The 23951-nt window shown below is 39.5% G+C and overlaps 2 protein-coding genes across 6 annotated transcripts in view; one reads left to right on the top strand and one right to left on the bottom strand.

The window, feature by feature from the left end:
• The window catches only part of LOC133523028 (structural maintenance of chromosomes protein 3), a 45702-nt gene extending 36896 nt beyond the window's left edge, over positions 1-8806 (top strand). The window contains exons 20-23 of the mRNA XM_061858530.1: positions 3309-3489; positions 4961-5143; positions 6653-6793; positions 7900-8806. Of these exons, the coding sequence (XP_061714514.1) occupies positions 3309-3489; positions 4961-5143; positions 6653-6793; positions 7900-7971 (577 nt within the window). The 3' untranslated portion in view covers positions 7972-8806. The remainder of the gene's footprint in view (positions 1-3308; positions 3490-4960; positions 5144-6652; positions 6794-7899) is intronic.
• A 4577-nt stretch (positions 8807-13383) lies between these two features.
• Positions 13384-23951, bottom strand: part of LOC133523030 (5'-3' exonuclease PLD3-like) — a 73448-nt gene continuing 62880 nt past the window's right edge. For all 5 annotated transcript variants that reach the window (XM_061858531.1, XM_061858536.1, XM_061858534.1 and 2 more), the window contains exons 9-12: positions 18659-18798; positions 18146-18311; positions 17142-17303; positions 13384-14652 (exon numbers count right to left, since the gene is read on the bottom strand). In XM_061858531.1, coding sequence (XP_061714515.1) covers positions 14521-14652; positions 17142-17303; positions 18146-18311; positions 18659-18798 — 600 coding nt within the window. In that variant the 3' untranslated portion in view covers positions 13384-14520. The remainder of the gene's footprint in view (positions 14653-17141; positions 17304-18145; positions 18312-18658; positions 18799-23951) is intronic.

The following is a 23951-nucleotide window of genomic DNA, read 5'->3' as shown; positions in this document are numbered from 1 at the left end:
CTTGTCGATCTAATCTACATACATTTTTTCGTTTGCAACGACTATTTTGTGCTATTTAATACGATGTCGTATTGCTTAAGTACTAGTACACCGTTTTGAATAGCAAAGTTATTAGACTTGTAGTATTTGCTATCCGAGTCATTTTGGCAATTAACTATATCACGGTTTCTTATTGTATTCAGTTAACTAGTTTAATTCATATTAATCTCGATCTGACTATTTGGGGGAATCTAACATTACTTGTACTATCGTCCACATTGGCTCTTATGGTCAGTTAAGATGTTGCTGTTAATAAATTGTTTACATCTTTTCTTTTAAATCTGTGGTAATTGATCGTGATCACACCATGTAACCAAATTTATTCTTGCAATTTTGTATGAGTAGTAAATAAAGATAAAGATAGTTTATTATTCAAGTAGGCATATTACAATGCGCTTATGAACGTCAAATAAAGCTACACCGGCTCTAACCCTACACCTCTGACCCGAGAAGATTTAAATCCCCCTTCAATTGGAGGACGGTATCCCGATATGGACCGGCAAGAATCTCGGCGGGACACATCTTTTCAAAACATTACATCTTTATTTAACATGCATTAAATAAGAAATATGAAATAATAGAGATAATAAGAATATGAATAACTAAAACTAACTCATTTTCCCCTACTTGTTATAGTTCAATTCCCTTAAATCTTTAAATAGTGCGTGTACTCAATTTCTAAGGGGGGCGCGTGTGCAGAACATACGTTTACCCACCGATGTAATTCCAATGTAATAGTCTAATAACAATAGCCAATACTATATTAAATACATTTAGATTAATACATATACACATATACAGGCTGGGTAAATAAGAAGTATACATTTTGTTAGTAAATTTTAATTATATTAAGTTTAAGATTATTTAATATTGTTTTAAAAATATATTATTCAGGGTTGGCAATATCTGACATATGTCCACCTCTAACAGCAGGCTAGTCTAAGCCCTTTTCGCACATTTTCGGCGTCATCTTAGTAAATTTGTGTCAGATAGTCGGTTTTAACTGTTTAAATTTTATTAGCTTGTTAGCATAGACACGTAATTTTAGATAGCCTCACAGAAATAAGTCAAGAGCTGCAAAATTTGGGTGCCAATAGGCGGGTCCACACAGAGCCAGCACACGCGCAAGGCAATTTCCTCACGCACAAACCGGCCAGTGTAGACGTGCCTCGGCCGAGGCGGCGCGTGCGTTTTCCTCGCCTGAGCGCGCCGCCTCGGCTCGCTTAATCACTGTCACTTTTTCTCGATATTAAAGGAGCAAACAACGTGTTTTACAGTACATATGGTGCTACTTTACCGCACTAGTGCGAAAATTAGCATATTACGTTACTGTGTCGAACATTTAACATTGTCAACGTCGTTCGTCGTCGTCGTCAATCGTTTGTTGTCAACATTGGCGAAGTTGTTTGAGTCTATCGTCCATAAAATATTAGCAGTTCAGTTAAAACCCTTTTTGTCCAACTCCCAGCACGGTTTCAGAGCAAATCGCTCTGTTAACACCAACCTCTTAATATTGACAGAAACTATCTCTGAGTATCTCGACAGGGGTAATCAGGTGGATGTCGTGTATTTCGATTTTAAGAAGGCTTTCGATCGCGTAGACAATAACGTGTTGATGAGCAAGCTGAATGCTTTGGGCTTCTCGCCAAAGTTATTGGTTTTTTTCGCCAGTTATCTACGCGATCGACAGCAGTACGTTCAACATGGGTGTTTTATTTCAGCTCCGTACCATACCAGATCCGGCGTAAGTCAGGGCTCGATACTGGGTCCCTTCTTATTTGGGATAATGATTAACGACTTGGAATCGGTCGTCAAGTATGCAAAATGTTTACTATATGCCGACGACCTGAAACTTATTTATGATGTTAAGAGTAGCGTAGACTGTGCCTCCTTACAAGACGATATTGCTTCGGTGGTCAACTGGAGTATTGCAAACAAGCTTCTTTTTAACACAGCGAAGTGTTGTGTATGTACATATAGTCGTTCCTCTACCCCTCTTCTTGCTCAGTACACACTGGGGACCGAAACTATTGATAGAGTTTTCTCTGTCAAAGATCTTGGAGTGGTTTTTGATGAGCGCCTCACTTTTCACGAGCATATGCAGACACTCGCCAAAGATTGTTTTCGAAAACTAGGGTTCGTGATCCGCAATGTCAAGGATTTTCGTGACACTGGGGCTATTGCGATGGTTTTCAACGCCTTAGTGAGGAGCAAGCTTGAGGCCTCATCTATTATATGGAATCCGTACGAGTCTTCATACGCCTTACTTCTGGAGAGAATCCAAAAGGCCTTTTTGAGATTTCTGTACAAAAAAAGGTATGGGTACTTCCCATTCTTGTACCCAACAAAATTCTTATTAGGCTGCCTTGGATATAATTCTCTAGAGGTGAGGCGCAACAACATCTTGCTGACTACAGCTTGTCGCATATTGCGCGGTGACTCGGACTGCCCGGAACTGGTAGATCGAGTCTTGAGGTTGTACGTCCCGGATATTCCTCGAGTCTTCTTGAGGCCGCGAACGCGTCCACTGTTGGCCGTACCGGTGGCGCGCACAGTATCGCGCAGGAACTCGCCACTCCTCCGCGCGTTATCGCTGCTCAATGCACTCTTGACATCAGCACCAGAGTGTGACTTGTTTGCGGGGAGATGGGCGAATGTGTGCCAGGCGTGTCTGAGGTTCTGTGAGATGATGGATGATAGGCTTTCCAGCACTTGCATGTGATTTTTAATGAATATCTGTTTTTTATTTTATATATGTTTTGTATTTGTATAGTCTAATTATTCGGTGTATTGGCATATGCTGTAATGCCGTGTAAATATTTGAAAAAATAAATAAATAAATAAATAAAAATTTAAAGGACCATATGTACTGTAAAACGTTGTACGATACATGTGTGAATAGGTAATTCGCAACTCGTGCCGATTTAAAACGCTCCCTTCGGTCGTGTTTTAATTTATCGCCACTCGTTTCGAATTTCCTATTTTTCGTACTTGTATCGTAATGTACTATTAAACAACACAAACATTTGAGAAAAAATTGCTTGCTGCTAGAGGTTGACATTTGGCAGAAATTATCTCAGTGTAACGTACAATTGCCAACCCTGAATAATATATTTAAAAAAATATTTAATAAATTTTGCACTTAATTTTATTAAAATGTAAAAACAAAGTGTATCACTCTTATTTGCCCATCCTGTATAGGTATTGGACTGGGTATTAGAAAATAAAGCTACTTTTAGACTTATCTTAACAATTCCTTTTGTTTTCAGCGGCGAAAAAATCCGTGAGCTCATCGAAACCCTCGAGCACAGAAAACTCGAAGCTATACAGTTCACGTTCAAGCAAGTCAGCAAGAACTTCACAGAGGTGTTCAAGAAGTTAGTGCCGCAGGGAAGAGGCAGTCTCGTCATGCGCGTAGCCACTGACGACGGGCAGGAACTTAACCCTGACGTGAGTAGTTGTTCTTTAAATTATATTTGGCCTATTAGAAGTATTAGAACAAATTAAATTATTTTCAGAAAATATTTTCACTTGTTTTTATTTCAAGTAGAAACACTACTATATAAATTATAAATTGAAATAAATGTCATATTGTAATAAAATAAGCCTTCAGTAAGCAATGCATGTCTTTGGCTAAGAGTGTAAATCTGACAAAGCCATTTTATAGACATTAAAGCAAAAATAATAATAATTCAAAAATGGATTTAGCAGTCTTAACCGACGATATACTTGGAAAATTCGATCTATGCCGCCGTGACACTGTGGCCGTGTGGCTCAGGCACCTGCCGCGATAGCAGAGGACGCTAGTTCGATTCCAACCTGGGGCACTGGAGGCCTTGGTCACTTTTTCTTAGTATACGAATATAGTTATGTTGATGTTTACGATTTAGGTTCTTTGTCTGTGACCATTTCAGTTTAACAATTTATGTCTGTAGCCTTATCGTGCTTATCACACTCTTTGGTGCTGATGCTAAGGCATCAAACTGTATTAGGAATGGAGCTCTTAATGTTAAACGTTTACCGGTTAAGCTTTGCGTGGACACCAGTGATAAGCTTCTAATTTAAACAAATATCAGGGACTGTTATATCTGTGACATACATTTGAAATTACGATAACAACACTGACATAAATTTGAACCTACGAATCCTATAATCTATATCTTTAGGTATTTGAATAAAAGTTAACAAAATCTACCCTCAAATGGCTCCATAAGCCAGTTGAGGGTAGATGAAAACATTGCATGATCAAATAATATACGTTAAAGTCAGGTCGTTCAGTGACAGATCTAGGCGGTTTTGTATCTGGTTCGTTAACCAATAAATTATAACTAACCGAAAATGTACAAATTGTTAGTTTACTTTTATTTAAACACCTAAAGATACAGAGATAATTGATCTAATTCTTAGTTAAATAATTTATTTCTTCTTTTCATCCTGTTACCCCCTACTGGGGTACATAGGGCTCGAACTATTTTCTTCCACTGACTCCGATCCTGGGCAGCTTGGGTAACCTCCTCCCATCCCATCCCCAATACACTCAACTCTTGCTCCACGGAAGCGCGCCAAGTAGAATTAGGGCGACCATGTTTCCGTTTTCCAGTCATCTTCCAGGCCAGGGCCACCTTGGATAGGTGGGTGTCAGGCTTCCTGAGGATATTAATTTCTAACAAGCAGAAACGTCTGCCAACGATGCTATTAAGCTTAGAATAAATTTCGGTGGGATTTGAGGTGGAAATCTCACCCAAGGCAGTAATTTTTCCACTTTTAAATTTATTCCTGAGGATATGCCCAATCCAATGCCATTTAATTTACTTACAGCCAATCCAATGCCATTTAATTTACTTACAGCCAATCCAATGCCATTCAATTTACTTACAGCCAATCCAATGCCATTTAATTTACTTAAATAATGTATTTACAGCGGGCGAACGCAGACCAATTCACCGGCGTGGGCATCAAAGTGTCGTTCACCGGCGGGGAGGGCGACATGCGGGAGATGAACCAGCTCTCCGGCGGACAGAAGTCGCTAGTAGCGTTGGCTCTCATCTTCGCTATTCAGAAGTGCGATCCCGCGCCGTTCTACTTGTTCGACGAAATTGATCAGGTCGGTTGCTGTTTCTTGATACACTACTCTAAAAATAACAAAGTCTTCCTTCAGCAAAATATCCTATCTACTATATTTAAGATACTTTCCCTTGATGTCCCGTAGTCTTGGGACGCCCTGTATACTGTGATCGGTGGTGACCACTTGCGATGATAGTTCACGTATTTTCTGTTTAGAAATGCGACCTACCTCTAAGGACTGTAGTCTGTACGGTCGCCGTCAGATATATCGGAGCGGCCGAGGTGCTCACAAATATCTGCACGTGCACGTACTCTATTGTTGAGGCGCTAGAGTGCGTGTTCCGATATTTTTGAGCATCTCGGCCGCTCCGATATATCTGATCGCGACTGTACAATGCTGGTTAGGTTTTACGTAGACAATATTTATTAAATTAATAAATTTGTAGGGTATAACCACTTTTTAAATGCTCACGCCTGTCGGTCGTGTCTTCTGTTACTGATATGTTTTAAATTTGTTAAATATTAAAAAGTGGCGCCATCTTACCGGGCATAGGCCAAAGGTTGTGGCGCCATCGCTCAAAACGATGCCGCCGTACCGTTTGGCCTTGGATCTATTTCTAATTTAATGTGACTACAAAGTTTTCTTTGACAATCCACCTCTATTTCAAATTTTCTTTGGTACTACATAGTTGTAGTTGGAAGGTTGGAACTGGATTGCAAACTTTATTCATAAATTAACTGTAAGCGTAAAAAGATAGTCTCGAGGCATGCATTTTAAGATTGGTTGAGTGAACTTATATAAATATTTTCCTGCCAAAAATATTCGGTCGCAGATCCTCATTCTGTGTGTGCGCTCATCATGTGGCGACGAAAGTATTACCCCCTTATTCATAAACGTCTCCTAAAGTTGACAAGCCGCTAATAATCGTTTGTCCCTTTCCGACGTATCGGTATGAAGGAAAGGGACAAACGATTATTAGCGGCTCGTAAACTTTAGTCGACGTTTATGAATAAGGGGGTTAGGTTAGGTTAGTTACTCACGTTACCATGCCTTTACATTTACGAACTGACCATGTTTGTAAGGAAAAATATGCACCTATTTCAAAAGCAGCAAAATGAAAGATTAATAAATAAACTGCACCTACCTGCACAAAGGTTAGAATTATTCCGAAATAGCCCTCAATATGCCGCTGAAAAATACTATAACAAACTTCCAAATTATATTAGGTCAGAGGAGAACGACAAAACTTACGCAAAAATGTTGAAGACATTTCTTATCCATAAAAACTATTATACCGTTGAGGATTTCATAAATGATAATGACATGTAAATTAATCAGTGTTATTATGTTCCTATTCAAATACTTATTGATAAATTTAAATGTAAATACCTATGTATGTATTAGCACTTAAGTTAGTTTTAAGGATAAAATTGCCATACCCATTCTGGGTCCATGAGATACTTACTCTTTCGCATGTAAATACCATTTTGTGATTACCATGGTGCAATAAAGGAAGAATAAAGAATAATACTGAACCGTCCCGCGCAGGCGCTGGACGCGCAGCACCGCAAGGCGATCGCCAACATGATCCACGAGCTGTCGGACTCGGCGCAGTTCATCACGACCACCTTCCGGCCCGAGCTGCTCGAGCACGCGCACAAGTTCTACGGCGTCAAATTCAGGAATAAGGTAATTTTTAGGGTTCCATACCCAAAGGGTCAAACGGGACCCTATTACTGAGACTCCGCTGTCCGTCCGTCTGTCACCAGGCTGTATCTCATGAACCGTGATAGTTAGCCAGTTGAAATTTCTACAGATTATGTATTTCTGTTGCCGCTATAACGACAAATACTAAAAACAGAATAAAACAAATATTTCTTTCCAATCTCGAGGTTCTCATCCAATCACCGAAGTTAAGCAACGTCGGGCGGGGTCAGTACTTGGATGGGTGACCGTTTTATAGATAATGGTACGGGACCCTTCCTGTGCGAGTCCGACTCGCACTTGGCCGGTTTTTACTCTTGGTTTAATCCGGTTTCTTGTATAAGTTCTTATTTTAGATTTTGGTATTTTATTTAGTAGGATCCGGTATTTTGGGTGCGGTTTTTGACAATCTAAGGAGAGAATACCGCTGTTTATCGATGCTATCGATAAATTGAGATTTTTTATTTGTGTTTAAATGAAATAATACTTAAAGTTTGAAGTATAAACCGTACTCTTTTCAACGGTCGATGATGAAAAAAGTTCGGAATATCAGAAAGTTTAATCCATTTCATTTGCTTTATTACGTATACGTACAGTCAGCCAAGAAAGTGGTTTTCGACTCTATTTATCAAGTAATAGAGTCGTATACGTCCAGCGAACATTTAAAGTATCGTATTTCGGAGGTTCCGGGGCAATAATGTTAGTCTATAAGGTATTAAATACAACCTACAAACCTACGAAGCTGATGGTCCCGGGTTCAAATCCTGGTAAGGGCATTTATTCGTGTGATGTGTGTGTGTTTCGGAGTCATGGGTGTTTTCTATGTATTTAAGTATTTATAAATATTTATATATTATATATATCGTTGTCTAAGTACCCTCAATACAAGCCTTATTGAGCTTACTGTGGGACTTAGTCAATTTGTGTAATAATGTTCTATAATATTTATTTATTTATTTATTTATACATTATACAGTAAATTACATTATACAAGACCCATATTACAAAATTTGTAATTAATTTTTGTAATTTGTGTTGCTTGAATCAATTTTTTAAATAAAAGAATAAAAATTGAATATCCCCTGTTGTAGGTATCCCACGTGGACTGTGTGACGCAGGACGAGGCGCGCGACTTCGTGGAGGACAGCGTGACGCACGCCTGAACCCTCGCGCGTGACTACACCCGTGTGGAGTACGGATACATCATTACTACAGCCCTACCAGTTCACTACCATTTTTTATGCAGTACCGCTGTGTAGGTTTTTAGTTTATAGGGTTCCGTACCCAAAGGGTAAAACGGGACCCTATTATCAAGACTCGCACTGTCCGTCCGTCTAATCCGTCAAATATTAAAAAGTGCGGAACCCTCGGTGGGCGAGTCCGACTCGCACATGTCCGTTTTTTTTATTTGTCAGTAGACACTTTTTAATTTTCGTGATTTTTCGAATTGATCGCAAAATCAGAGTTGTTCTTCATTGTTTCCAGAAAGAGCAATTTAGCGCACTTACTCGTGCGTTTTCGCGGGAAAATGTATTGAATCTGGTATTTCGAAATGATTCACAATCTTCACAGATGAAAACTATAAAATGTGTGTGCTGTACTAGCCTACCTATACCTGCGCTAGCCTTTTATAAAGAGATTTAATTCTGTAACCTCTGTTCGTAAATCTAATCATATTTGTTAAAGTTGTAGGCTTTTATAAAACGCGATCTATCTGGGTTAACACATTCTCTGCCAGCGACTCGCTAGGCGGGTTCTCTGCTCTACATACGGTTTATCCCGTGTTATCTGCTCGTAGCTCGCTGGCACTGAATGTTTTATCTTAAAGTATTTAATGGTATCATTCAAAAAGTGATTAACAGGTTCAGTTTTCACATAATATAAATTGTTTTTTTTTCTGTAAACGGTGCGTGTTTAGTTAGATGTCTGCTCGGCTGTGTTTTATGTATTTCATTGTTTTATGCTATAAATTTGTCTTGAAATTTTGACACATGTTTGTGAACGTGAAAGGCCTCAAAAACTAAATAACTGCCTCTGCCTCTATGTAAAAGCAACGTGTTTTAATGGGAGTTGATGTTCATTCAATGTCGGTCATACACGACTTCATACACGAGAGCCACTTCTTAAGTTTATCGACACAACCTACATTTTACTTATACATAAAATAAATTCGAATTTCGACAGTTATCTGACAAGATAGACTTTATCTCATTCATTACTCTTTAACGGACAAACTTCGATTTTATGTGGCATAAATGACCACTCTATAACAATGATTTTAAACTTCATTTCAAAATGGCAACGTTCAATTTTGCGTAATTTCTGATACTCGCCTGACCGTTAAAGGGTTAAACATGGTAAAATAGTGTCAAAGTCTCGCATTTTAAGAAGAGACGAATGAAAATAATGATATAAAATACATACGAGTAAAAATGGACGGAAGGATGGTTCTCAATTAAAATTGTGTACGCCAGGGGTTCCCAATCTTTTTCAACATGCGGCGCAGTTACAAGTTTAGTAGTTTGCAACGGCGCCCTTGTAAATTTAAAATCGAACGGTCGAAAAAGAGTGACACGGCGCTATATTATTTACCGATGCGAGCGCTCAAATAGGTACCCGCGAATATTTGTAGTTTCGGATAATGATATAACTCACGGCGCCCCTCTTTACTTTCTACGGCGCACCAGGGCGCCGCGGCGCACACTTTGGGAACCCCTGGTGTACGCACACGTATTGTTGTTTAGTTTATGTGAACTCTGAATATGGAAATATAATTGCCAGCCTGACTCCCTTGAGTACTGACTCAAATTATGTTTTCTAGGTTTTGATTATTTAATTTTAAAATAATTTTAAGCGGTGGTGGCCGAGTGGATATGACGTCCGACTTTCAATCCGGAGGTCGCGGGTTCAAATCCTGGCTCGTACCAATGAGTTTTTCGGAACTTATGTACGAAATATCATTTGATATTTACCACTAGCTTTCCGGTGAAGGAAAACATCGTGAGGAAACCTGCCTGCATCTGCGAAGAAATTCAAAGGTGTATGTGAAGTCCCCAATCCGCATTGGGCTAGCGTGGGGACTATAGCCCGAGCCCTCTCGCGCATGAGAGGAGGCCTGTGCCCAGCAGTGGGACGTATATAGGCTGAATTATTATTATTTATAATTTTAAAATACCAGTAAATAGTTGGCCACTGATTCAAGTTTTTTATTCGTATTGTTTTATAAAATACTTATCATAGACATGTTTTAGAAGTATGTTTTTGTAATTATGGGTTGTATTTTTGTCAAGATTGCAGAAGTTTTTAAAAATTGTTTTCCATTTTAAAATATCTTCAACTCTGTAAACTTATCAAAATAGTGATACCCTCTATGGTTATCGCATGCATCGCAGACCCTGTGGTGTTGAAAATGAAAAAGATCTATTGTCGACTTTAGAATAAATAAGTTAAAAGTAAAAAATACATTTCTATTTTTAAAAAGTGCTTTGTATTTCTTATGCGTTTCCCAAAATAAGGAAAAAGGATTTCAAAATCAAAGACCAACGAAAACGTAAAAAGGTGTAAGAGGCGCCGACCGCGACCGCACTTTTCCCAGTAGGTAAGGAACGGGAAAAATTATCACAGTATGAAGTGTACAGTGGGAAGGCCTTCTAATATTTAAAATTTTACGTACAGTCGGCGTCAAATACTTAGTAACAACCAAAGTAGCCAAATAGTTCGGTACACCATATATTTAGTATGGTGTACCGAACTATTTGGCCACGTTGACTGCTACGGAGTATTTGACGCTGACTGTACCTCGAATTTTCACTTAAAAATCTTGATATCCTGTATTTGAATATAAATGAAAATGCTCCTAAAAATCTGAATTTGGGTCTAGTAAGCCTAGTTAGGTGTATCGATACAAATCCGCGCGTTAAAAAAAGCGTTATGCCTAGGCCCGTGATTAAGAGGGAAAAATAGTTTTTTGAATGTAACGAAGTGACGGTAATTTTTCTATGAAATTCCATTTCGGGAGAAAACTTTATCCACTAACTAAATCTTAACAAATCACTTTGATTTTGATGTCGATCGCTTCAGCATAATATATTCTAGGTGGCATAGGTTTCGCTTTAAAAAAAAAATTGTTTACAAATTTTGAAAAAGAAGGAAATCCTATAAACCAAGTTTTTCATTGTGTCAATAACATACTAAAAATCATAGACAATGGAAAATGTTTATACGTGGAAAAACGTTTTCTCCTTTTGTATTGACGATCACTTCCCTCTTAACACATTGAGTGCCGGGAACCCGCTCCGCGGGTTCTCTGTTCGTAGTCGCTTTCCTCTACAAAGCGGGAAACGCTGGGATCGGCTACGAGCGTAGCGCTACGAAAACGTTGGCAGTGGATGTGTTAAGTCCCCGGCAAGCTCGGCCGAATTTCACCTTCCCATACAAACGGAGTTTTGTTCTCATTTTAAAACTAAGTGTTGGATTGTAAGGGACCGTGTGCGATGGAGGGTCTGCCATTTTGTGGCCTGAATTAGAACCATAATCATGCACATTTACGTCACGCGTTTTCTTGTGCATAGGAGGTTCTGCCATCTTGTGGGCTACACCGGAACAATAAACACAACAGTTCATGCACGCTCCCTAATGGAACTTTGCACATACAATGACATGAGGTATATCTAGAGCCGAAATCAGTTTATATTGCTCCACAGAAAGTTTCAGAGCAATCTAGCAAGTCGTTTTAAATGAGAGCGTAACTACGTTTGTATGGAGAACCGAGCTTGCTGGGGATCCTTAATGGAAATAAATGAAACGCAGTAGTAAGTAGAAGTATGTATGTATTTACAATATTAACCGACAGGTACCTCGGCCTATTGCTTTTGGAGCCTTACGCTATAGAAAACATTCAAAATATTTATTATATTTTAGATAATTGTTACATGTAATTATTAATTAAAACTTATGATATGCATAATGCAAAAAAATAGATATTCTCGTATAGAAACAGTTAATTTTCGATTCGAGATAAATAGTTGAGGCAGTTAGGGTTCAAACTATCTTGGCTAATACTAAAGTCCAATATAAAGTAAGCTTAAACAAAAACAATTTAAAGTCCGCAACTTTACATGTAAAATCGTAGACCAAAGTAAATGTAAAATACTTTCAATACTTCATGTAAAATCGTACACCAAAGTTTGTCCATCTAAGCTAAGAAAACTAACCGCGTCTCTTATGCTACTATTGCATTCAGAGGCCAGTTCGTCTCATCCTTAGATAGTTAGGTAAAACTTTCACATATTGTCAGGTGACGAATATGCACTCACTACTGGTAGCGGAACCCTCCACACATGTTTTTCATGAAGTTTTACTGGCTTTTTGTCAAATGTACAGTCGCCATCAGATATATCGGAGCGGGCGAGGTGGTCGAAAATATCTGTACACGCACCTAACGTCTTGACAATAGAGGATATTTGTGAGCACCTTGGACGCTCCGATATAACTGATGGCGACTGTACAGTCAGTCGGTTCCCTAACATAAGTATTCACTTTTCTATACAACTAATATACGTATTTGGTTACTTAAGTTGGAGCACCGACCATACGTCGGATTTTTAAAGAATATAAACAAAAACCCGTGCAAGCAGGTTACCCATAATAACTCTTAACGGCTGTACAATCAGCAGCAGAAGTAATTAAGCGGCTGACGTGTTCAAAATGATTTACACACGCTATTACAATCTTAATAAAGTTGCGTTTAATTTTGGACATTTCGCTCGCTTTCTGTTGCTGAGATTACGTATTAAATACTTTAGTTTTACATAGTTTAAATAGATCTGAATAAATGCTCGTACATATTTAAAATCTTATATACATAACTACAAGGATATAAAAATCTAGGATAACAGTCACACAGCTCCATAAACATTCGAAGGCACAATCGTACAAGTTGGAAAAATGCAGTCTACTTATAAAACGTAACACACGAATATACTTTAAGATAAAAAAGTTTAATCCTAATATTCCAGAATTACGCTAGTTTTAATACTAAAGTCAAAAAAAAAAAAAACAAATCACAACCAAACCGTATACAATAAAGTTATAGTTCCAGGATTGACCGCAAGTACACATACAAGGTGCCCGTGAGCATTGCGAGAGATTTTAACGGTGCATTCCTGATGGCGACAGAAGCAAAAAATGTAATAAGTTTTTGTGAAATTCGACAAAAAAAATTTTTTTTTGTTTTTTTGTCCCCTTTTTATGAACACTAAACACGAACGAACATAAAACGTAATTTTTATTGATAAACACAACCTAAAATTAACTAAAAAGTTTTTTTTTATTTGGAGGTAGCCTAACGAATATTTTTTTTTAATTTTTCGATGTCAATCAATAGGTATGTCCGGACTAGACCTCAAAGTGGCAATACCGCAGTCAAAAATGTGTTTTGTACCGACTTATAGCGAAAGAATGATTTCGAAAAACATTTAATTATCTGTGAAACTAGGCCTAATCCAGAAAATTTTATATGACATTTTATTTTCTAAATATTACCAGGAATGCTTAGTTAAAATGTCTCGCAATGCTCACGGGCACCTTGCATTTGTTATAGAGAAACGGCGATTACAGATTATAGATCGTGTTATTCATGAAGACGCGTGCCTGGACTTGTATTATCAAGTTATTAAAGGTTAGATTTGACAAATTTGCGCGTCATCGTGGATGATACGAACTGTACAACCCTTTTATAAAATGCGAACCTGAGACCCTTCGAGCAACGTCGGGAAGGGACACGGCATTCATACTATTTCCCCTCTGCCGAAGCATAGGTACAACTGTACCTATGGCGGTGCATGTTGTGACTCGTCCGTACACAAAGAGATCGAGGTGTGCAAGATTTGTCTTTGACGTGTGTCATTTTCTATGTATTTGTGTCGTCATTACAGATTGGATTTTGTATGTAGTGAGTGAGAAGTGCGACTGTGTGCACTTTTCGCCCGCAAAAAATGTCAGAATGATTTGTTCGGCGAGATATCGCTTAGGCTCCTCTCTTCCGACGTGTCGGAAGCCGGCGTTGCTCGAAGCTGGGACCAGTTTCTCGAAAATGTGTATCTTGTAATAACCGGTATATATGTGGAGCCAATGCAGGTTAATGTAACGAGCCATATGGCATACAGTTCCGTGGCTTAACTACGTCCCATAGGCAAGCATTATATTGTTTTATTGATGACGCGTCAAGTATTAGTAATTATTTAGTGCGGTCCGTCGTGAAAAAATACTTAAAATAGAAAAACGAAAACATTGAGCTCTAGAACGAGCACAGGGACTGAGATCCCTATCAAAGGGAACAAATCAATCTTAAATAACTGAACGTCAATCTATATGAAAACTAAAAAGGTCACTCTAATTTCCAATTTTTTTTGAAAATGGCTAAATATGTTGCCAAATCTTTTACAGTTTAATCCATATGCCGAACGTTGAACCCCGTTAGGACTTTAAATTAACTATGATTTAATATCGGATCAACGTCCCGGCAAACGACAGATCAATTAATTCCCTGACTGAGCTGAACGTGCCTGTCTTTTCGAGGTATGTAGCTCATATTCACTGGTAATGTTTTCAGCCCATAACCGCTGCAATCAGTTTCCTGATTTCTCCAAGCTCCCCTATTTCCAACTCCTCAACATACCCTACATGGCTATTGGAGGTCATGTGCTCCTCCACTATAACCTTGGCCGCAGCGGCACCAGGGGACTGAGCGGCAGCGGGACGGCGTAGGGCGAGTTCCAGTCGCGCTCGAATAGATCTTCTAGCTGTGCCCGGATATCCTGGGTCACGTTGGAGGCGCGGGGTTCCTGTAAAGATGAATATTGAATAAGTTAAAAATGTCTATTATACTTAGTTGTATTTTACATCAGAAAAGTTGTGGATTCCTAAAACAAAGGCTAGATATGGTGGAATTATTTAATATACTCGTATTTATAGTTTTTTTCATATACAACGACGGTGTCAAACAAGCATACGGCCCGCCGGTATGCAAGCCGGTGGTAAGCAGTCACCGTAGCCTATGGACGCCTGTAACACCAGAGGTATTACATGCGCGTTGCCAACCTTTTAAAAACCTGTACACTTATACAAGGAGTGTCACTATCAAAGTAGCGAAACGTTTCAGACTTGGATTACCAGGGGGTTTCAGAATTCCCATCGTTAACCCATTCATGGCCAAGACCCGTCGAGCGTACACAATACGCCGGGCCACCATACATGGGTCTCTGGCCTGGCGCGCACGGTAAATAAATCGCCGCTTATGAAGCCAGCCAGTTGAACAACATTATGCAACATTTTTACTAAACAACTTTTTCTTTGCCTATCGAAAAAAAGATGTAGGAATGGACATTTTTGTTTTTTACATATTTAACTTGCTGGGTTTGTTGTTGTTTTATGGGTCTAATATAATATAATAATAAAAGTTCAATTTGACCCATTTCCCTTGCCGTACCCCTCACACCAAACAAAATATTTTTAAAAAACTTGTAAATAATTGTCACACACTATTATGATAATACCATATTACTTAGTGGTGACTGTTTCAACTGTCTTGTTAATATAGAAACGAAAAAAAAGAATGAATATTAACATCATTGTTAGTAGATAATTGCCTAAGATATAATACAACGATCACCAAATATTATGACATAAAAGTAGTGGGAGAAAATCCTCGTTGCCTTACCCCTCACACAAAACAAAATATTATTATACTACAGGTTGGTAAATGTTGCGTGCCATCATCCAAACAGTAATCGGTTGTAAAATGGTACAATATCAAACAGCTTCAACACGAAATAAGCTTTAAAACCAGCCAATAAAGTTTATTTTAGCCTGCTACGGAAATATTTCTAGTTTTTACAAGTAGCGCCAGGCCACGGTGACCCATACCTTGAGCCATGTCAATAACTTCTAAAATATACATATTGTTGGTATCTTTGAAATATGGATTTTTCTGTTTGCTTGCAACGCGTATGTATCTAGAATTTCAGTATATTTACTATATTGCACTCAAAGTAAACCAAAATGGAATATTCAAGGCTCTATTTTCATTTAAAAAAACGCATGTATAATTTTTTATCGTAATATACCTTATATAAATGGTTGTCAACTTAGTGGATACGTACTTTATTACGTCAAATTACGTTTGGTTTATGTTTAAATCAGAATTTATGCATGACTGACATGTGAGTCACTGGCCCTACGGAACTGTTTGAGCATGACCCATATGCTGAGTCGCTGGCCCTGAATGGGTTAATTTTTACTTGTTTCCGTTAAAACTATAATAGTGGTCGTTTAGTATGCAATGTGTCGGTAGTATGATAAAGTACCGCACAGTGGCTGTTATCAGCTACTGGGTAGAAAGCGGCGTACACCTCTCGACACCCCTGAGCCGCTCACACCGGTGTTGCTCCTGGTCGTCTGCGAGTCACCGCCTGCCTCGATAACTAGTGAAAACATTGTTATGGCAGGTGTCCGGACGTCTTTAGATAACCCAGTCTCATTGTCCTCCCAAACTTCAATCCATAGACCGTTATACTGTTCACTTTACTACAATAGTCCCAATGCCTGTTGCGACCGGTTCATGGGTGTCTATTGTTGCGCCCGTGAACGGGTTCCAGCAGGCGTTCTACATGACATTAAAGCTCTCCAAGAGGCCTCTACGTGTTGGTTCTATATCCCCACGCAAGCCTATCAAAAGACCAGGATTTATAGGCCCGTGAAATCCAAGGAGATACAATAATAATATATTATTTATTTCAGGCAATGTACCCATATCACAAATTACAAATTTACAAATAAATAATGGCAAGAGAGTCGTTATGTTAATAAAATGTGTTTGTCTATAGTGGAGCCGTTAACCACGTATAATTAATTTTATCGACAAATCACCCCCCATATCGATGTTTTTTCTCAACCAATTTAAAACTGCACTCTTTCAAAGTTTTATCGTGCCATACACTACTGCACTCGGTTAATGTATCACTATCTGCCCATTTACCTATTGCACATCTAAAAAATAATAATCATTCGATAGCTTATGAATTAGGGCATAAATTTGAAGTATAATAATAAATTCAAAAATGAGGTCGTTGACCTGTACTATTTTTATAGAACAGGATTTCAGTTAAAAGTTGATATCAAAATGATAGCCCTAGTTACATATCACAAGTTACCTGAGTCCAAACGAGACCTTCCGTAATGATCGACCCAAATACATACATACAATACATACTTACTTAATGAAGTAAGTATCAAAAATACTCGCTGTCTAGGTTGGACAGACAACACGAATTACCTGCAACACAAAGGCGACGCCCGCCGTGTCCACGAAGTAGTCCCCCGACCAGTTGGAGGTGCCGACGTAGGCGGCGCGCTCCGTCACCAGGTACTTGTTGTGGTTGACGCGCGCGTGCGGGATCTTCGCCTGCTCCGGCGTCGATGGGACGATGTAGCGTTTCTGGAATTAAATACGTTTGAAATATGACAGACCTGTTTTGTTTTGTGAGGTTTGTGCTTAATTTATCTCCGATTGATTTAGTTGCGGTTTCCTGCATAAGATTATGATAGTCTTTAGATCGATATAAGTCATTAGATGTCGCTACGGTGACTGACAACTTACGGCGACGTATGGCACTCTATTGATAAACGTAAACTGAAAAGTTTTTACTTAAAAGGACTGTGTCAAAATGGTCCCAAAACCAACCAGTTGAGTTATTTAATAGGTATTTTTATCCACTATATTTCATTATATGGACACCAAGTTGAATTCAATTGCAGAACTGAAATAATCATGTTTTAATCGAGAAGTGCGTCTATTCTGGTTCCTTCGATCGGTCAAACCATTCGCCGCGCTCACCCAACGGTGTGCGAACATCTGCCCCCAGCAATTTATTGGACTCTATTGTCTAGGTAATAAGGGTGACGACATTTTGACTATAATGCGAATATCTCAATTTTGCAACTTGGGATTCCGCTTGGTGCCTATATAATGAAATTAAGTACATAGAAATACCTATTTAATGACCTAACTCCCATCATCGATCTCTGATTGATCTCTGTTCGTTTTTAGACTAGGCTCCATACAAAGATGCCCATGGCCCGTAGGTAACTTTATTTGCCAATTCATCAGTAACATTATATCACGTGAAAGACGTCTACTGCTAAACACAGGCCTCCCATAAAAAAATGTCTACACCAATCGATTATGCGCTGTCATCATCCAACAGTTTTCTGCGACCTAGACCAAATTATAGACCACCTTGTTGGTTTTAGGCCAAGTTATTCGACCACTACACTTACAACTTGCAAGTCGACGCGAGGATACGCCGCTGCTAACGCGACGAGCGAGCGCAAGAAGTTCTCTTCCGAAGGCGCGGAGTGTTGCCACCAGCTGATTAGCATCTTCACTTTCACGCGATGTTCGAGCGCTGCGCGACGAATCGCGTCGTCGATTTTTGGCCAGAATCTGCGAATAAGATGGATAAGACTATAAAGTCTTTTACGTATTGGGAACGCTTGAGATTCACAGTGGATTTTTATAATTATGCATGTTGCTCTCAATCCCAAGCATAGATTTATTATTTCTGATACTAAATGTTTACCTTCCTAGTGAGGACGTGTACCAAACTATAGCGGTATCGAAGTTCCCTGCGTGGCCAAAGGCCACTCTACATTTAACACAATACCTACGGAAACGCAATGTTAATCTATCTATTATCATTACTTTTTTTTCATTGCCCACGCAACTGTTATATAATTATTTTTAAAGCCAAGCACGATGCATCGCTAAACGCACGCATTATGTACACTCACTTCAGTTTGGGCGTGAATTCCATCACGGGCGCGTAGTCCATGACAGAAATGTGGACGAACTCTTCCGCAGACTCGATGATGGAGACTATTGCGTCGTCGTCGTTGGTGCGGCCGTGCGGGCTGAAGGGCGGAGGGGAGCTCTGGAGCAAAGAATAAGATTATGAATAGATGCCACATAATAAATGTAATAAAAACAAATGTCTGGTTATACCGCCTCTGCCTGAGCCTGGTAAAAGAGAAAGCCCTAGATGCTGGCTTGATGTTGCGAGGAATGTCATGGGCACAAATAGTCTAACAAAAGAGGATGCCTAAGACCGGGAGAAGTGGAGGAGAAAAGCTCTAAAAGCGGACCCTGCGAAGCGGTTGCTGAGGACCCAATTAACCAGGCCAAATGAGAGACTAAAGAGAAATACCTAATAAAAAAGGCGTACACTGGTCGAGGCTACATTTGAACGAGCGTCTTCAGCTGACCCCTTACGATTAGGGATATAAGACAGATAACCAAAAAGCATACCTACTAAACACCGCTTCAATTAGATGAGGGCAGGCGAATAACACTTAATTCAGTTCAAATACCTTTATTCCATTTTAATTTCTATGTAAGGCACTAAACGTCTCGTATTCTATCTAGTACGGTCGCCAAATCTCAAAAGCCCTCTAGAAACACGATTTAATTGACTCGGCTCGGCCTTACCCACAACCGGTATCAATGTGTTCGGACAGTTCTCCTGATCACCGTACATGCGGTAGTAAAGCGGAAAAATGGTGGAGGGGATAGTAATGACGTCACAAAGATGGCGGCCGGACCTATTCTTTTTGGCGGTGTATCTCGAAAACCACTTAACCGATTTTAATCATCGAGGTGTCAAATAATAGCTTATATTATGGAGATTATTTCCTTTTCTACAAACATTTACGTGAAACCTATAGGAAAAAAAATAATCACAAAAAACAGTTTTTTTATAAAAAATTTTTTTTTTATTTTGTAAAAATCTCCGTAAATATTAGCATTTCGCAAATTTTGTTTAATATAAAACATATTGCTTCATTATCAAGGAATGTAATGAGCCTTAAAACATACAGATCGAGTAATAAACAATGAAGCTACACTCATTTATTTGCGCATGGGTAACGATAACTGGCTTTTACCGGTCGAAACTGTGGTGACTGTCACGATACGTATTGAATGGAATTTATAGAGTATCGGTTTTAATTACTGAAATTATAATGACAATTATAAAAACCAGACACAATAATGTTACCTTACTTCGACGTTTAGTCTCTTTTTTCGTCTTAATCATAGGTAGGTACATATTTCTTTTTACTTAAAAATTTTATACAGGGTGAACTTTTAACCACCAGTCATACTCTGCGCAGCGACTTTATAGGTCATACTGAACAACTTTTACTATTAGTAGTCCCCAAGCCGCTCCGAGGCCAGATTTAATTGACTCAGCTCGGCCTTACCCACAACCGGTATCAATGTGTTCGGGCGTTTCTCCTGATCACCGTACATGCGGTAGTAAAGCGGAAAAATGGTGGGAGGGGATAGTAATGACGTCACAAAGATGGCGTCCGGACCTATTCTTTTTGGCGGTGTATCTCGAAAACCACTTAACCGATTGTATTCATCGAGGTGTCAACTAATAGCTTATATTATGGAGATTATTTCCTTTTTACAAACATTTACGTGAAACCTATAGGAAAATAATAATCACAAAAAACATTTTTTTTTTATACATTTGGTTGGTAGGTTTGTCTTATGTTTTAAAGCAGTAAAATCTTTCAAGTCGAAACACAGTATAAATATACATTTTGTTGTCTAATCTAAAAGTATGATGTTCATTGTTTAAGACTGATTAGTGATTACTGAATTAAATAACATGCTATTTGTTATTTTTGTTTTATTTTTTAAATCGGGTATTAATTTATTCACTATGTATCACTATACAGGCAAAATGTGTATCATAGTTGGTCTGTAAGTACTTACTACTTGTGTCGAATATAGGTATAAGATGAAATTTTAACCACCAGCCATACTCTGCGCAGTGACTTTACAGGTCATACTGAACAACTTTTATTATGGGACCAATGCCGAATCACGCAAGAAAATTTGGATCTGGAATGACACCCACTGGCTGTGCCCTACCACACAAAGCGAGATGACATTCACAATGCCCATACCTCTCTTTTGGACGTAGTTTAAGGACGTACCCGGGTCCATGAAGCATGCTCGCCACACCGCTGCTTAAAATAAGCTGACGCACCGTATATTGAACTGCGTAAAAATCGCAAAAAATATTACACGGAGATCTTATGGCAGACACCGTACCGGTGACGTAAAAGACGCAACTGTTTTGCGAACAAAAAAGATTCGCGTGAAGCACGTCACTGCGATTCCGTACCGTCACCGTTTTTTAAACAGCGGTGTGGGGAGCATGCGTCAAAAACGGTACGCATACGACGCGTCACTGCGATTCCGTATCGTGACCGTTTTTTAAGCTGCGGTCTGGTCGCACCTTGTATTGTATTGTATTGTATTCGGGCGATTTTTCCGCAACTCGACGACTTGCGCCTATTTTGCGTCATATGTTGGGGGTGGGCTAGTCCTGCCAGCCCAGCTCCTCGAGGAATCATATCAAACCTTTGATGTTGAGTAGGACCTCGGGGAGGTCTCTCGGAGATCCGAGATGTTTAGCCCTGTATGGGGTCACTCCGCTGCATTCCAGCACCACGTGAGAGGCTGTTTCTTCTGTCTCCATGCAACCTCGGCACAGGGGACTGTCTGTGACACCTGTTGTGAAAAGATGTTTGTTAAATAGTCCATGACCTGTTATGACACTGGTTACCATACTCAGTCGGACCTTCCCTAGTTGCAGGAGCGCCCTTGTGAGTTTTCCGTTAATGCCAGGCATGGCTTCTTTTGCCTGTCTGCATCCAGTCTGGTTCAGCCAGTGTTCTGTGTGTAGTTTCCCTGTACGTTCCAGCAGCATTGAGCGTACCTTGCTAAATGGTATCGGAAGAATCGGTTCCGGACCAATCGCCCCCGCATTCGATCCTTGCCTGGCAAGCTCGTCCGCAGCATCGTTACCTCGGGATCCACTGTGTCCCTTGATCCATTGTAGGGTGATCTTGTTATTATGACATACCTCCATTAGTCGTTCGTGGCATTCGTGTATAAGTTTGGATGTAACTATATGGCTATTTAGAGCCATTAAGACTGCTCTACTGTCGGAGAGTATGCGGATGGAGGATCCTACTACCTTCCTTGCAGTGATGGCAGCCGCCGCGTTTATGATGCCCATGCACTCAGCTTGGAATACCGAGTTATGGGCTCCTAGCGGAGTGGTGATCGACATGTTCAGATCTTCTGAGAAGGTTCCAGAGCCCGATCCGCTGTCTGTTTTGGACCCATCAGTGAAGATTCTCAGCTCCCGGGGATTGAGTCCTTCATGATTGTCGTCCTCATATAACTGTATTTTGTACCTTTTATCGAAGATAGCTTGTTTGTGAATCCGGTCCGTGCCTGACCTAAGCACTGGAAATTCGTCATACACCTTTTCCAGGCATTTTGTGTGAAGAGCTCCTGTGATGTTAGACCATATCTTGAGGGTTCGCAACCTTACCGCTGAGAGACTGGCCTCTTGCTGTATGTGTAGGTGCAGCGGTGGAAGGTTTAGCATGACCTCCATGGCTGCAGTCGGGGTAGACCTCGTGCAGCCAGTGGTGGCCGCGCATGCGAGCCTTTGAAGTCTTTGTAGTTTGTCTCGTACGTTGCCTAGATTTGTTCTTGGCCACCAAACCAGAGCACCGTAACAGAGTAAGGGGCGGATTATCGTCTTATAGAGCCAGAGGGTAATTTTCGGGTTGAGTCCCCACCTCTTACCAATCATCCTTCTGCACTGCCAGAAGACAACTCCCGCCTTGTCTATCCGTTTGTTGATGTGGTTGTTCCAATTGAGTTTATTGTCGAGAGTTAGTCCTAAGTACTTAACTTCATCGGACAGCTGTAGCTCAGTTTGGAAAAGTGTTGGTCTGGTAAAGTTGGTGGCACCTTTATATGGGACAGTCAAAATTTTTTTCGCGATTTCGGAATTGGTCCCATAGTAAAAGTTGTTAAGTATGACCTATAAAGTCGCTGCGCAGAGTATGACTGGTGGTTAAAAGTTCACCCTGTATAAAATTTTTAAGTAAAAAGAAATATGTACCTACCTATGATTAAGACGAAAAAAGAGACTAAACGTCGAAGTAAGGTAACATTATTGTGTCTGGTTTTTATAATTTTAATTATGATTTCAGTAATTAAAACCGATACTCTATAAATTCCATTCAATACGTATCGTAACAGTCACCACAGTTTCGACCGGTAAAAGCCAGTTATCGTTACCCATGCGCAAATAAATGAGTGTAGCTTCATTGTTTATTACTCGATCTGTATGTTTTAAGGCTCATTATATTCCTTGATAATGAAGCAATATGTTTTATAATAAACAAAATTTGCGAAATGCTAATATTTACGGAGATTTTTACAAAATAAAAAATAATAATTTTATAAAAAAACTGTTTTTTGTGATTATTTTTTTTCCTATAGGTTTCACGTAAATGTTTGTAGAAAAGGAAATAATCTCCATAATATAAGCTATTATTTGACACCTCGATGATTAAAATCGGTTAAGTGGTTTTCGAGATACACCGCCAAAAAGAATAGGTCCGGCCGCCATCTTTGTGACGTCATTACTATCCCCTCCACCATTTTTCCGCTTTACTACCGCATGTACGGTGATCAGGAGAACTGTCCGAACACATTGATACCGGTTGTGGGTAAGGCCGAGCTGAGTCAATTAAATCTGGCCTCGGAGCGGCTTGGCGACCGTACTAATCTAATTGTCGGTTACTCACATCCAAAGTGCCGATGATTGAAGTATATCATTAATCATTATGTTTAGATTACAATGATCGACCTACATCAGCGGTAAATGACCAGCATGTGAACGCCTCAATAAGTCTAAGTGTGTGACATTTCGTTCCAACTACGCCCTAAGGGTGATCGGTGAGCGATGCCAAAGGTCAGCCAAGCTATGATAAAGAGCGGGCAACGTAGACGTTTCAGAGTACCTATGACAATTCACAGACAACTAAGAAATTTTAATGAAGATAAGCACAGACCATTACAATCGTTTAAGGCGGCTTGTATACGTCCGTTGTTTTCACCGGACAACAGATCGTGTTACGCGATTACGTCCAGATTTTTATGTAGACACAACAGCTACTTACACCCGAAAAAACAAGACAT

This window comes from Cydia pomonella, chromosome 11 (assembly GCF_033807575.1).
Source record: "Cydia pomonella isolate Wapato2018A chromosome 11, ilCydPomo1, whole genome shotgun sequence".
NCBI lineage: Eukaryota > Metazoa > Arthropoda > Insecta > Lepidoptera > Tortricidae > Cydia > Cydia pomonella.
The sequence above is the reverse complement of the archived record's forward strand: the minus strand, read 5'-3'. Positions and strand labels throughout refer to the sequence as shown.